This window comes from Trachemys scripta, chromosome 3, assembly GCF_013100865.1.
Source record: "Trachemys scripta elegans isolate TJP31775 chromosome 3, CAS_Tse_1.0, whole genome shotgun sequence".
In the NCBI taxonomy this organism is placed as follows: Eukaryota; Metazoa; Chordata; order Testudines; family Emydidae; genus Trachemys; species Trachemys scripta.
In genome coordinates this window covers 98,617,206-98,633,298 of record NC_048300.1, presented here as the reverse complement: position 1 = coordinate 98,633,298, position 16,093 = coordinate 98,617,206, and the positions used below count along the sequence as shown (strand labels likewise).

General features: G+C 41.1%; 1 protein-coding gene across 3 annotated transcripts in view; it reads left to right on the top strand.

Annotated features, from left to right (window-relative positions):
• PHACTR2 (phosphatase and actin regulator 2) overlaps nucleotides 1–9,370 on the top strand; it is a 161,000-nt gene extending 151,630 nt beyond the window's left edge. For all 3 annotated transcript variants that reach the window (XM_034765497.1, XM_034765498.1, XM_034765496.1), the window contains one exon: nucleotides 2,699–9,370. In XM_034765497.1, the coding sequence (XP_034621388.1) occupies nucleotides 2,699–2,714 (16 nt within the window). In that variant the 3' untranslated portion in view covers nucleotides 2,715–9,370. The remainder of the gene's footprint in view (nucleotides 1–2,698) is intronic.
• Nucleotides 9,371–16,093: the final 6,723 nt, after the last annotated feature.

The window sequence follows — 16,093 nt, the reverse complement described above, 5'->3', positions numbered from 1 at the left end:
GTGGCACCTTAGAGACTAACAAATTTATTAGAGCATAAGCTTTCGTGGACTACAACCCACTTCTTCGGATGCATATAGAATGGAACATATATTGAGGAGATATATATACACACATACAGAGAGCATAAACAGGTGGGAGTTGTCTTACTCAGAGTTGGTAAGACAACTCCCACCTGTTTATGCTCTCTGTATGTGTGTGTATATATATCTCCTCAATATATGTTCCATTCTATATGCATCCGAAGAAGTGGGTTGTAGTCCACGAAAGCTTATGCTCTAATAAATTTGTTAGTTTCTAAGGTGCCACAAGTACTCCTGTTCTTCTGATAACAGTTAGCATATACTCTTCAGTCACACGCACATACACACAGAGTCCTGCCAATGATGTTTATGGTTACCAGTCTGTTGTGGCTCGAGTCAATCTAATGACTAGTTAGATTGAGCATGAGTGTGGAACTGGGCTCTTGTCGGTCGCGATCCAATGCTCCGAGGCTTTGCAGGACTGAACTCAGAGTTCCATAGCAAAACACCCCAGCTTTATAGTTGTAAATTTCTATTTGAGTTCATGCATTTTGCAATGTCATCCTGTAATCATTAGTCCTTAAGTGGTGTTATCATTTGATGATTATTGTCAGGCTTCCCATCGTTATCTCCTATTTATTGTCTCACCTTTGGGGGTGCCTGCCTCATCTCTGAGGTCGTCAATGCTGCTAACATGTTTAGCATCGGATACAATGGATGTTTTCTGATTGTCTTCTGGTCTTTCCAAGTCTCTCACTTCTTCTTAACCATCTGGACATTTGTGATGGCTTTCACACCTTATCTTTTCCTGATGCAGGCATTCCTCATTCACACAAACAATCTCTTACAGAAACCTTCAAAGGTATACAGACAGCAGTATTGTATATTTAGCAGAATACATTGTAAATCAAGCCTTGCTAAATCTTATAACTAAAACGATTCACACTGGGGCTTCAGGCCCTCAACATTCTTCTAATCTCCTTAACATAGATACAATACAAGATCCTGTCTCTTACTTACCTTAAAACAAAGAAATGTGATCATAATCAGTCAAAAGGATTGTTCTGGTCTGTCATTCCTTTCTGCTATTCAAAAAGAGTGGCTGACGGGATAAAATCAAATCATACATTAGTTCTCATAGTACAATATAAAATCCTGCTCCTACACCGGCTACCAACTAGACATCGAGCTGTTGATCATTATCCGTTGAGCCCGACAATCTAGCCAGCTTTCTATCCACCTTATAGTCCGTTCATCCAATCCATACATCTTTAACTTGCTGGCAAGAATACTGTGGGAGACCATATCAAAAGCTTAGCTAAAGTCAAGGTATATCATGTACACCGCTTTCCTCATATCCATAGAGCCAGTTATCTCATCATAGAAGGCAATCAGGTTGGTCAGGCATGACTTGCCCTTGGTAAATCCATGTTGACTGTTCCTGATCACCTTCCTCTCCCCGAAGTGCTTCAAAATGGATTCCTGGAGGACCTGCTTCATGATTTTTCCAGGGACTGAGGTGAGGCTGACCGGTCTGTAGTTCCCCGAATTCTCCTTTTTCCCTTTTTTTAAAGATGGGCACTATATTTGCCTTTTTCCAATCATCCAGGACCTCCCCTGATCGCCACGAGTTTTCAAAGATAATGGCCAATGGTTCTGCAACCACATCAGCAACTCCCTCAGCACCCTCGGATGCAGCGCATCCGGCTCCATGGACTTGTGCATGTCCAGCTTTTCTAAATAGTCCTTAACCTGTTCTTTCACCAGTGAGGGCAGCTCACCTCCCCATACTGTGCTGTCCAGGGCAGCAGTCTGGGAGCTGACCTTGTCTGTGAAGACCGAGGCAAAAAAAGCATTGAGTACTTCAGCTTTTTCCACATCATCATGTCACTAGATTGCCTCCCCCATTCAGTAAGGGTCCCACACTTTCCCTGACCATTTCTTGTTGCTAACATACCTATAGAAATCCTTCTTGTTATCCTTCACATCCCTTGCTAGATGCAACGCCAATTGTGCTTTGGCCTTCCTGATTACACCCCTGCATGCTCAAGCAATATTTTTATATTCCTCCCTAGGCATCTGTCCAAGTTTCCACTTCTTGTAAGCTTCCTTTTTGTGTTTAAGCTAACTGAAGATTTCATTGTTAAGCCAATCTGGTTGCCTGCCATATTTGCTATTCTTTCTGCACATCGGGATGGTTTGTTCCTGCAACCCCCAATAAGGCTTCGTTGAAATACAGCCAGCTCTCCTGGACTCCTTTCCCCCTCATATTAGCCTCCCAGGGGATCCTGCCAATCAGTTCCCTCTGTTCTCTCTGATTGGTCTGTGGCAGGAAGGAGTAATTACACTGAAGTCAGTGGTGTAACACCAGAGAAAAAACATTGCTGTTAAGAGCAGAATCAGGCACAGATGTTGTAGGATTGCAATTCTGGGAGAAAGGAAAGAGCTTTAGTCTCCTCAAGGTCCTGTTGTTAAAAGGAATATCTCATGTAGTTCACTAATAACATTGGACTGAAAAAGCAAAAGTTGGGTTAGGTCTAATAGTATCGCGGGCAAGTGACTCTGGGGCAGAGAATGAATTAGTCATTTAAAATAGGTGTGAAATCAGAACCCGGCCCAATGCCATTATCCAATGAAACAATAACACTTATAACTTTTATTTGATTTAATGTTTCAGGTTTCATCGTCCATAATTGTTTGACAGTATCCCATACTTCACACCCCAGTTTCCTTTGGGACAATCATTGCATCATGAAGACCTGAGATTGCACTGGAACTTGAACGAGTGTGAGTGTGTGTTGCAGCTTACCCTGAGGTTAATGAAGAATGTGGCTCTCATCTTTATTGGAGAACAAGAGATTTGACTGGGACCAGAACCCAGGGAAAGTGGGGTAACATTCCATATTAACTAAGCAATGTCTCGATGGTAAGAGAGATTGTGGTTCTGTGGCTAGCTCACACAGATACGTTGATATTTTTTCAATCAAAGCTTGAGCAGACAGGAAGAGCTGAAGACAATCGTTTGACAGCCTGTGGCCAGGAGCTCATCAGACTTTACATCATGGTGACTGAGGGTAATTGTGGGTACAGCGGGAACACAGAAAGAGGCGGGCGGGGAAAGAGATTTCACCTGTCAGTTAACAGAAAAAAGTTAGAACAAACTGATAGTAAATTCTTTATGAAACTGGTTTAATTATATATTTGGATGGCAGGAGGAAAAAATTTGTAAATCTGAGAGTTTGAGCAAGTGTGTGTGTGTTTTCTAGAGATGTCAGCCTGTCCTAGCAAGACAGTAAGCCGCCAAGTCCTCATTTCATCAGTACTTTAGTGAAGTACAGTAATTTTTGTGGTGCCAGTGAACCTACTTGCCAGAAAATATTCTTGTTATAATTCAGATGTATTTTTTAAAATTCTGAAAAGCATGCTTAAAGAAAATACATTGAGTATTCATATAGCACAGCTAAATATGGTTGGTGTTTTTTTAATACAATTACACCTTGGATTCTCCATGATGATGCATCAGAATTACATGAGTAGGTTTCAAAGGACAAATAAGACACTGTGAGTGCAATGAAAGGATTCAGGTTTTGAAACACTCTTCTTTTGTCTGTCACTCACGTTGTCAAAGTAGTGGCACCAATATCTCTGTGAACTATGGCAGACAGTATTGACAATCATGACATTCTAATTTGAATCCAAAATTAGAACTGAAATCGGCCATGAATTTGCATATAAGTAGGTTTGGAAAGTGGTTAACAATGTGACTTTAACTTTAAGAGCAACCTTAGATGGATCCCTTGGATTGCTTCTAGAAAGAATTAACAAGTGGATCAGTACATCTTCATCAAGGGCCTTGTAAAAGCTACAGAAAATCCTTAGTGTCCACAGCCTGTTTTTGTTGTATGCAAAGAATGCTTATTAACTCACAACTTCTGAAATTGTATTTATGAATACAATACTATTAAAATTAAATGGTATGGAGCGTGAAAGGCAATATGTGCTTTTGTTATGTCAGCCCTAAGGCCTATTACAAGCCTTCGGCATTGTTTACACTAAAAAATTCTCTGTCTTATATTGGCACTTATTTATCCTTTGATTTATGTACACAATGATTTTTCTGGGCCTGGAGTACACATAAACATATATGTAATGCAGTATTACAGTATATATGCTATTTATCCTTTTTTATATGTGTACATAATTACAATTTATTTTTGTCTTTTATGTGCCCTGTTTAGTTTTTAATTATGAAAGGTAGGTATTTTTTCAGGCAATAAAAGGTCTGTGCAGAGTGATTTTTACCTCAGATTCTGCAATAGGTTCTTGTGGAGTGTTTTTTTAATTTATAAAATTGAAGATTGTCATTTTAGATGTCAGCCTAAAGGCGGAATGCAATTTAATGGCTAAAATTAGATCTATCTCTTTACTGATATTTACAACAAGACCAGGTTTGCATAAATGGGATGGATTATTTTTGTAAAGGGCATTCAAGTAATAGCAGAGTGCTTTCCATGAGCTGGCTTTCTGTTTATTTTTATATAGATTGATTTAAACATTTTAAGGAAATAGGTTGATAGAACCTTTTAGATCACTTTAATTTTGGTAAAAATCCTACAAAATGCAGTGTAAGAACCCAAAAATATCAATAACTAGTAAAACAGCCAACTACAAGCTTATAGCAAATAAAAATAATCAGCATTGTTCCGCCTCTTACTGGAATCAATTAGGTGTATTAAAAATAGAATTAGTAGGAAACAATTTAGCTTCTGCAATGCCATCATTTTGTAACTATGGAAGCAGCATTTTTACATCAAAGAAGCAATGAAAATGTATGCCACACTAAATCATACAGATATGTGCAAGCCATTAGTTATAGTTTTGACAGCATTCCTATTAAAATCCCTTATTTTCAGGGTTTAAAACCCAGCCATAATAATGTACCCTGGATTAAAGCTTGGCAAAACAATTCTTCTCCAGAGACTGTTTTTTTGTTTGTTTGTTGCCAAATTTAGAAGAAAGTATGGAGTGCAAAATAGAGTAGAAGTTTACTATTTTGGCACTGAACCATATAATTTGAGTTTTTATTTCAAAAAAATTAAATGGGACAACTGACAGGTCCTTAATACGACCTAATCACTTCGATAGTTTAAAAAAAAATTACAAAGGGATTAAATTTAGAAAAGTGGCTATGATATATGCCCTGTAAAAATTTTCACAAATGTATGGCCTGACCCTGCAAATGCTATGCCGGATAGAAGTCCCATTTATATCACTGTGTGAGTAATGACTACCCATGTAAGTTAAAGCCAGCAGGACTGGGAATTTAGGGCCCCCTTCTACTCCCAGTGTAATCAATGGTGGGCTTTGCCATTGAGAACATATGCCATTTTATATATTTGACAACTAATAGAAGCTACCGTGGCCTCCACTGTTAAAATAAGGTACAAACTATGGCCCTAATTCAACAAAGCACTTATCCACATGCTTAAAATGGGATAAAGGAAGTTGACCTCAGTAGGACTTATGCACACACTTAAGTGCTTTGCTAAATTAGAACTTACAAATTGTTTATGTATAATATACATACACGTTTAAGCCTGTACATATATTTTATATATTGTAAATAGCAACAGGTTTGGAGGACAAAAGCTGTAAAGTATTGACCAAGCGATAGACAAGTTAATGAGATTGTGATACACTGTACTGCTTGATGAGGCAAGTTTGCTTTTTCTTGCTGAGCTACACAGCTTCAGATGTCAGATATGTCTCTTGGTCCTTTGTACAGGTTGCCTCAGAGTCTTTCAAATTGCTGTAGTGGAAAGGAATATGATGCGTATCTAAGCCCCAGAGGGGCTGGCAGCATGCAACTCAGCAAGAAATAATCACAAGTACTGTAACATGAGGCCTAGAGAAGGAAAACTGGTTGAAGAGGGTCAACATGGCAGTCCCTAAGGCAGAAAATGAGAGGGAAAAGAGGTGAAAAAGTTCCCACCCTGGTGCCAAACACAATCCAATTAGCTGAAATGGGTGATGTGATCAATGTTAGTTTGAACTTCTGTCCAGATAGACAATTAATACAACTCCTATTTTAGGATACTTGACCATGGCTTAGTTACCTGTATTGTGTTCAGCAATCCAAGTGGACATAAATATATATATATAGACACATTCAGTAGACTGGAGTAACCATTTCAAAATTATTGGACATATAATAGGCTCAGGTCTCAATCTTGCATTTGTCTTGCACCCGGACATCCCACTGTATTGTACTTGAGGGTACACAGGATTGGGTCCTTAATAAAATCCTAAACTCTTATGTACAAAGCAGATTGAAATGTCTGAAGGAGTCACTCCGACCTCTTAGATGACATTTGTATCTCCTTATGGGTGAACTGAGAAGCTTATAAAAATTGTATAAAATCCTAAATAATTAATAGGAAATACATGTAGACTTAAAAATTAAACCTGTTTTAAGACAAGATACCAGTAGCTAAAAATCATTTTGGACAGGGATTGCAGGTCTAAGTCTGTTAGGGCCGATCCTACAGCACTACCAAGGACAGAGATTACTGCCAGGAGTAGTCTAATTGAAGTCAATGAGCTTACTTGCCGTAATAAAACATACAGTGGGTTTACAGGGTTGTAAGTGTTTGAAGGATCAAGCACTTATCTAGAAACACCAAAGTTCAAAGTTCCATGTGTGCTCTCCTATAGTTGACACTACTAACTCCTAAAGCAGTGCAAAAATTTAAGGCCACGCCCTGCCCTGCTTTAGTGAAGCTTACGTCAATTATTACAGAAGAAATACTGAACTCACTCATTGGCAGATACAGATCTTTTCAGATCAACTCTAAAGAATGTTTTTCTTTAAAATCAAATGAAAGCTGTGACCCAAACTTAAAAAAATCCTGAAAATTCAAAGGTAGATGCCCTTTCTGACTCACTTTCAACAGTACTCCATCTTCAATGGAATTGCTTCACATACAAGTCTTGTCAACATTTATGCTACATCCATTTTAAAGAACCTGATTACAACATGGTTGTCCCTCAACCTAATTACAAACCTGGTCTGATCAAGGATATAAATAAATATGAATAAAAACGCATTTACAGCGAAGTCTATATTACAGTCTATGGGGGAACCATAGCCCCAATCCAGCATCCATTGATTTCAATGGAAAGAATTCCCTTCACTTTGGTAGGCATTGGATCAGGCCCCATGTTTGTAATCAGGTTAGTGACCAAATGAGTTGTAATCAGATGCCCTGACATGACTGTCTCTGTGTAGTATAGATATAGAGCTTTATGCTGCTGTAAACAGAAATCACAATCTGGCCCTTTGGCCTTAATTTCCACTTTAGTACTTTTGTCAGATGGTAGCATGAGTTAAAGGCTTATGCTGTGTCCATCAGCACACTGGTTGTCCTGGCACGTCACAGTGCATCATTTAATACTTTAACACCTTTTTTATTTGTATCTCAAGGAGTTAAACCTGTGCAGCTGCTGTAAATCAAAATTAAGATGTTCTCAGGGTGAAAAACAGATTTGCCTCCTGCCTTTAGGAGCCACCAGATTTAGCTCTACTGTTGTTGATATTGGTATTTTTATTGTACAAAGCACAGTGCAATACTCACTGCTGGGACTTAAAAACTAGCTTTTGGAGGACAAGAATGGTATTTAGGAAACCAGTTGTGAAAGATGTTTTTAGGTTGCTAGTGAAATATTTTGAGAATAAAATAAAAAGGAAAGACAATAAATCCCCTTGAATAGCTTAAATCGTCTGTTTAGAAATAGGCATCTGAAAAATCTTATGAAAGTATAGATATAGATCAAGAGGGAGAGATGCAGTAGAAAAAACAAACTTCAATGTAATATTATGGCAGGTTTCTATTTATTAATTTTAATGAATGAGGTCATGTTTTATTATGTCAATCTCTATATCTTGTTCCAGAACTTTAATGAAAATACAGCTCATGTGAGCTACTGTAGCAACGCAAGAAAGTTGTTTTTATACCAGTAGGTTTGTTTGTGTGTTTGTTTTTTATTTGTTTTTCCATCTAGACGCTAAATACTGTATTGGGTAGGAACAAAGGAATTAATGATATTCTATGCCTGTCTTTACTCTATCATTATTTCTTGATTCACCATCTTGCAATACTATGTCAAATTTAACCATGGTTAAGTATTGTTATAATAGAGTAAAATGATGCTGAACATATCTTCTCTTCCTTTTGCTATTCTGTGTGGTGGTATTTTGATTTGTAAATTTGTATACATTTTGGAATTAAAGAAACATTGTGTTTTGGACAATTATTTTAATTGGTATGATTTTGAGCCAAACAACAAAATCTGTGACTTAAATGCATTGCTTTGATGGACATGTAAGTGTACCAGGTTTTTTTGGATTTTGATATAGCAAAAGCTAATTTAATAGATCCATTAAAATAGAGCTTATGAATTTTTATTTTTCTTAAAGAGAAAAAGAATTCTATTTGCAGCAAAATGTTAAATCTAGGCAAGTAGATGGATCGGCACGGACATTTCTGTATATTGAAGAACCAATAGCTTTCTACCACTTGCCAGTTTTTTTCTTTACTGACCAATTGCTCTGGCTATTAGCATACCCTGACAATATCAATATGTCATTGTGTTGCAGACCTAGAAGTACACTGGACTTTCAAGAAAAAGTATTCTCTGATGCAGAATTGAACTGCACCACAGTTAGGGCTTGATACTGCAAATCTTTGCTCATGTGACTCTTTCCACTGAAGTCCACTGGGACACTTCAAAGGGATGCCTCCCTTGCCAGGGGTTTGCCGAGTTAGCCAAGCATTAAAACAATAGAAAGGAATAAAACCCACTATGTACAACATCCAGCTAGAGCTAGTGATAGAATTCCTATAGGGGCTGATCGGGCTTTCATTGAAGTCAATGCAAGTTTTGCCATCAGCTTCTCTATAAGCAGGTTAGGGCCCATAGTCACCCAGAGTTAAATCTTGGCTACACTGAAGGTTTTATCATTGATTTCATTGGGATCAGGATTTCTCTTGCAGAATATAATCGAGGTTGTCATTATATGGCAACAATCAAGGTTGTTATATATATATACCAACAGGCACTAGAACAGTTTCACTTTCTTCTTATTAGTTGGATTAAAAACGCAAACAAAACATGCTCAGTTGTACTCAAAGTATCCTGCCTGAATTTCACCAAAGTTCCGTACTTAAAACTCAAAAGAAAGAAGCAAACAACATTCCAGGGTTGATTTTCGGCTGCCTTGCCAGTTGTGTAGTCATTGGTATCTATGCCAAGTAGGTGTAAAATGTCACCAGTTCAGAACTGTGGCATTTTGCACAGCTATAAGAGACCATACAAAGTGCAAAGCAATGGAGAATCAAACAATCAAGTCTTAAACTTATACAGTGTACTTTATATAATTGTGATTGTAAAGTAAAGACCTGAATGCCTCCCTTTGTATCGTAACAGCTTTAGTTAGTGACTGACTATGGCAACTTTGATGAAAATATCAGACCAAATGAATGAGTTTATAATTTCCAGTGACTAATCCGATACTCCATATTACACAGGTGTATTGAGATCTGTGAATGTAAATAACTGGAACTACACATTAATTAACAGCACAGGTTCTTCTTGGTTCTTGATCTGTTCTGCAGTATATATTTTCCACTACTGTCATCTGAAAAGAGTATGTATTACCTTTTTTTTTTATACAGTACCCATCTTTCCTTTGTGTTTATGCTGTTATTTAACAAGCAAAAATGTGTTCTGCCTAGTTGTACAATGTTGTAGGATACTTTGCTGTGCACAGTTTCAAGTGCCTTAGAAAACTGTTTAGCTCTTAATTATATATATAAAATGAAAAAATTACCTCAATAAAGCTGTTCAGAAAACACAAACATTTTCTTCTTGAATTTGTAGTAAGTACATATGCAAGTGTAATGGATCTGGTTTCTGACAGGCCTTACTTTGTAGGAAGTTTACCTCTGATGGTTATCTTAAAAGTGACTTTACTGCAGATGGGGGTTCATTTTCCTGCACATACTAAGTAAAATTAGCTTTCTGGTCTCCATTTTAATTTTTGGAAGCTCCTCGCACATCTTTGATTTGACAGCTCTTCTGTAGATAGTCCTGCCCATTAAGAGCTGTGCTCAGTCATTCTGGTGAGTTAAGATATTTAGATAGTATGGTTATATTCAACTGAATTGAGGGGCATGATTCTACTCTGTTTCACTAGTTTTATATCCATTTGACTCCCTCCACTGACTTCAGTGAAGTAATTCTTGATTTATATCAGTCAAAGTAGAATCAAGCCCCAGGTATTTAACTTGGCAATGTTTATCTGAACTGCATAAGAGCTCACAGAAGGCCACCACATGCCTGCCACTCTTGACATTTCACAAGCAGTAGCATTCATTAGAGTACTGCAAGAGAAAGAACAACTCTATGCTTATGAGCACAGCATTCGTATTATTGGAAGAGTTAGCAAAACAATTACCTACCAAAACAATTTCCTTAAATGGATTTCTCTCAGAACATTTAGGCTGTTCCTTGAGTATGTATATGAGAAATGTATGCTTAGCAACCTTATTCTTATCTCCTTTGCACTGAAGTAAACTATAATAAAATTAGGAGTTTCTCTGAATTTAACTGAAATCAGAAAATGGGACAGTATACTTGAGATGTCTTTTTATTATACTAATAGTACATATTTTTTGACCCATAAGGAGTAATACATACAATGGAGGAAATGTCATCTTCCTCCTCCTATTAATTATGTATATATTTAAAGTTTAGGTTTTTTAAGTAATCTATCAAGTTAAAAAATATAGAAAATTATGCATATGAACTGCTCCAAAATGTTATTTTACAAGCCACTGTTACAGTTGGGAAACCCTCCACAGCTAGACTGCTTTTAATATTCAACCTTCTGCACCGTTAAGCAGAAGGGAACTTGCACCCACAAATCGTGTTTGAAAGAAGGCCAGGAAGAGCATAGTGCCACATCAGTGGCATGCTCCTTCCTTCTAGAAACCCCCTGTGCTGGGTTCAGACTGCAACTGGTGACAGAAAAAGGATGGGGGGGCAGGAGGCACAGTGATGCTGGCAGGTCTAGATATTCATCAGTGGGGCCAAATGTAACAACTATAGTAACTTGCAGCACACTGCTTCCTCTTCTACTTTGTGAAACACCCCTTCACACACACACCCCAATGCCCATCATGAGGGGAGGCTCCAAAGAGAGCCAGCAGTCAGGGAAGACGCTGGTAGAGAATACAGGCAGCAAGGCTGTATTTGCTAACACTTCTAACATTTTCTTGGGACAATTCTGAAGAGCCAGAGCTCTAGGAGTAGCCCAGGAAATGAAGGGGGTTGTGTGCAAATCCTGGGGAAACGTAAAGTGATTTGAACATAAGTATCAATACTCAAGCTTCAAAAGGTTGTGGCTGGGTAGGGTTATTGTACATACAGTAGAAAGACACTATTTGGAGGGATGGTCCTGACTGGCTGGCCAGAGATTGAGTTGCAGGGCAGTTATGAATGGTAGGGTTTATTAAGGGAAGACAGTTAATTTGGGTGCAGAAGAAACAACACATTGGGGAGACCGTGAATGTGGGGAGAGTGATTTAATGGGGATGGGGAACACTCAGGGAGACAGTGGAGTATGGGCAGGGATTACACAAAGGATTGGGTGGCAGTGGGGTATCCTAAACCTCCCCAATTTGCAGGGGAGAACAGGAGAGGCCCAGCTGCTACAGAGCATGCAGGATATGCTATCTGGCGACACCTTGTGGGAGATGGACCTGCTGTTCCTCCCTGAAGATGTTGGGGCTAGGGAGAAGGCACGTCACTAGCCACTACCACCCATCACCCACCCCAAAAAAAAAAAAAAAAAAGAGAACTACTGGTAAGGAGGAGAACGAGCCTGTTAGGGAAGGGATGCTGTTTAGGGAAGGACAAGGTCTCCATGAGTTCAGGCTGCTTTGCTGAACTCTTTGGGACACTGAGAATTGAAAAGTTCGTATGGAAGTTGCAAAAAACTCCTCAGGTGTGAACCAGCACACTCCATTCCAGCAACTCCAGCTCTAGGTTCCTTTCTGTTTGTTATACCAGTAAATCTGCTTTAGATGTTGGCACCTAAATCAGAGTTGCCAACTCTGACAATATTATTGGGAGTCTTACGATTGAACAGACTTTGGCAGGGAGGAGGAGTTTGGGTTTTTTAAAGCCTTTTACCATTTCAAAAACTGTGAGGCTTCTCTTGCAAGCTTTTGCCCTTATTCACCATGGCCACCATGCTGAATAAGGCCAGCATTCCCTGTGGGTCGCAGATCGGACAGAGGCCTGAGGGGACAGGGGAATGTGTGGTGTGGGAGAGCGACCGATGGGCAGGCTTGGGATGAAGAGGCAGAGATGTCGAATGTGAGCATTAGGAAACTAAAAAGAATGGAAAGGAAAATATAAAGAGGTGGATACAGCGAGCAGATGAGGGAAGGGTGACTGTGCTGGGACTGGAGAAGAAAGGAATGACGCCTTCCACACCCTAGGGGTTAAGTGAGCATAAGTAGAGCCTGTGGCCCAGCAGGCAGGAGGGAGGCCTGCATTTTTGCATGTGCATTTTGTGTACATGTAAAATTGAATTTTGAATCTCATATGACCACACACTGTTGGAGGCAGCTGAATTCCCCCTAAAGTTTAACAATGAGAAGGCAGCCCAAACACCAGTGCAATTTAAGTATTATTTCTATTTCATTATTTCAAAACAAATCTAACATTATTTGGATTACAGTTTCACCCAGAGCCTCCATCCAAGATTGGGTTCCCATTGTGCTAGGCGCTATACAAACACATAGTAAGAGATAGTTCCAGCCCCAAAGATTTTACACTATAAGACCAAATAAAGCGTGGAAGAGGAAATGGAGGCACACAGAGATGTGAAGTGCCCAAGATGCAAATGTGACTCAAGGTTACAAGCTAAGCAGGGACTAGAACCCAGTTCTCCTAACTTCCAAGACAACACCCTACCTCCTAGACCATAATTTTGGGGGTTAAGTCATGATTTTGAACATTTAGGGTTGGCCATATTACAATAATGAGGCTGAGAAGCAGCAACAGTGAGGTGGGTTGCACTTGCTCCTGTTGTGTGTGAGCCTGACAATCCTTATTTTAGCAATAGTCATTATTCACACAAGTAGTCCTATTGAATTCTTGCCCAAGGACTTGAATCAGGTCCCTAGTTTGTGAGCTTCTTGAGAGCAGGTCCTGTGTCTCCTCCATGATCTGTATAGCATCAACTATAGTCACCTCCCAGTAAATAACAGTAATACAGGAGCTATTATAAAATCATTACCAGACAACACACAGTATCAAATCAAATTAGCTAATCAATTTCCACTATGCTGAAATAGTGAATCTCCCAGTGAAGAGAGCACATTGCATACTAAATCATGGTAAAGCTTCCAGACTTCAGAAAGTATCAACAGAGTAAAAAGAGAGAAAACGTGGAAGCTTATGAAGTTCTGGTGACACCTACTGAAAAATACTGAAATACATCCGAAAGATCATTCAACCGGTATTAATAATTCTCAGGTGCCTATACGAAGTAGCAGATATGTGACCATTTATTCAAAATTAAGAATGGTATCTTAACTGTCATCTCTTCATTTGCAACAACTAATGTTTTTTTATTGTCTCTAGACATATAAAAGGTAAAAAGTTATTTCACTTTCTTTAGGGCCATGCTGTATGCATACACAAATAAATCATATACAGGAGATAACTCATTATCCAAAATGGGTCAGGAATACCGGTAATAAAGATAACATAGTTTAGGAGTTGGATGGAGCCTTTAAACTCAGTCCTGGGCACAGGTATACCCAAGGGAGAGTATAGGAAGTAGCCCAGGGGAATCAGACTACCCTCTAGCTGGGGGTGGCTGTATTCCACTTTCTTAGGTCAGGAGGCCTGCACTCCACGGGTGCTCAACCCCCTGCCGGCGCCCTAGACTGTTTGCTGGGTGCTCAACTCCCTGCTGCAGCTGGGAGGACCACCTGAACCAGGTGGCAGCTATCCTGAGGACCCTAAGGGGGGCAAGTCTCACTGGAAACCCCAAGAAGTGCTGGATCAAGTGGAAAGAGACAACCTACCTTGGTTACACCTTGGGGCAAGGTATGTTATACCCCCTAATTGGGAAGGTACAGGCTCTCCAAGACTGACCCCAACCACTAAAAAACAGGTCCAACAGTTCCTGGGGTTGGTGGGATATTAATGGCGCTTCATACCTGACTTTGCCACAATTGCTGCCCCCTTAACTAGTCTACTTGCCAAAGACTAACCGCAGTGTGTCCAGGTGGTCCCGGCTGTGAGAAGGCATTCCGGGCATTAAAGGACCATCTGTGCCAAGAACCAGTGTTATATAGCCCGAACTTTAGATGCAGCTTCATTGTCCAAATGACTGGAACCGTCCTCTCCCAGGACATAGATGGGGAGGAATATCCAGTTCTCTTTATTAGCCAGAAGCTATTCCCATGAGAACGAAACTATTCGGTGATCAAAAGGAGGCCCTTGACATCAAATGGTCAGTAGAGGCCCTTCGATATTATCTCCTAGGGAGCCCCTTTGTACTGGTAACCGACCACACAGGGCCGGCACAACCCATTAGGCGACCTAGGTGGTTGCCTAGGGCACTACAATTTGGGGGGCGGCGACTGCGGTGGTATTTCAGCGGCGGGACCTTCCGCCGCCTCTGTGGGGGGCGGCATTTCGGGGCGGGACCTTCCGCCGCTTAGGGTGGCAGAAAAGCTCGCGGCATTCCTGCGCCCACGCCCTCCCGAGATGGCTCCAACAAATGAAGGACACCAACGCCCGATTACAGTGATGGTATCTGGCCTTGCAGCCATTTGCGTTTACTGTATAACATCGAGCCAGTAAGAAGCATGCCACTGCAGTTGCCTTATTGCGGCTGGAGAAAGGGAACCTGACCAGCCCTGGAGACCAGGAGCTGAGCTTGAGGGCGGGGGGATTGAATAGCAAAGGGGCTTGGTATCCCTCAGAGACTGACAGCGAGGGAGAGCCAGATGCCCCCTGGTGGGCAGGACCCAGAAGGCCTAGGCCGCCACGCCAGAAGCGGAAGCACAGGACAGGAACAGGAAGTACAAGAGGCAGGCCTGCAGCTCAGCTGAGCTGAAGCCACCAAAGGAGGCAGATGTTTCTAGTTGCCGCTGAAGCTGGAACCCATGGAAGACTTTGGCTGCCCTGAGGAGACCGCTCAGGACTGCCTGACACTGAGGAGTTGCCAGGACTGCTGCACGCACTGCACCCAGGAGACACGGAGGATGACCCTTGGACACAGGTACACCCAAGGGAGAGAACAGGAAGCAGCCCAGGGGAACCACACTACCGTCTGGCTGTGGTGCTGCCGGAGACACTGTCAGCATGTTGCGGGTGGATTCCCCACTGACAGACCACTCTGCTGCTGTTTGGGCGCTGGGCTGGGATGCAATGGAGTTAGGCAGGCCTGTGCCTCCTCCCCCCCCACCATCCCACCCTTGGAGTGGCAGTAGTTCTCTTCCTTAGGTCAGGAGTCCTGTGCTCCATGGGTGCTCAACCCCCTGCCGGTGTCCTAGACTGCTTGCTGGGCTCCCTGCCCTGGCTGAGGGCCTGGGCCCCCTGAACCACTCGTAGCTACCCAGCCTAAGGGTTAAAGCCTTTGAGTGTGTGGTCCCCTACCCTGGTGAGGTCCTTGGCCCCTGAACTATTCGCATCCCTACCCTGCCAATGGGTTGGGGCCGGAGAGCGCTAATTTCCCCATTTACTTAGTCTGTTTCAGGACCATGTGCACCAGTGGGAGGTGGCCTCCCCAGAGACGACAGTGAGGGAGATCCACACCCACCTACATGCTTACAGTGACCATATGTCCCGTTTTGGCTGGGATGGTACCTTTTTAAAGCCCTATACCAGCCATACTGACTTTTTTGACAAAAGTGGGCATTTGTTACATTTGCTCTTGCCAACTGATCATCGGTTGTCAAGAGCAAACTGGACAAATGCACAA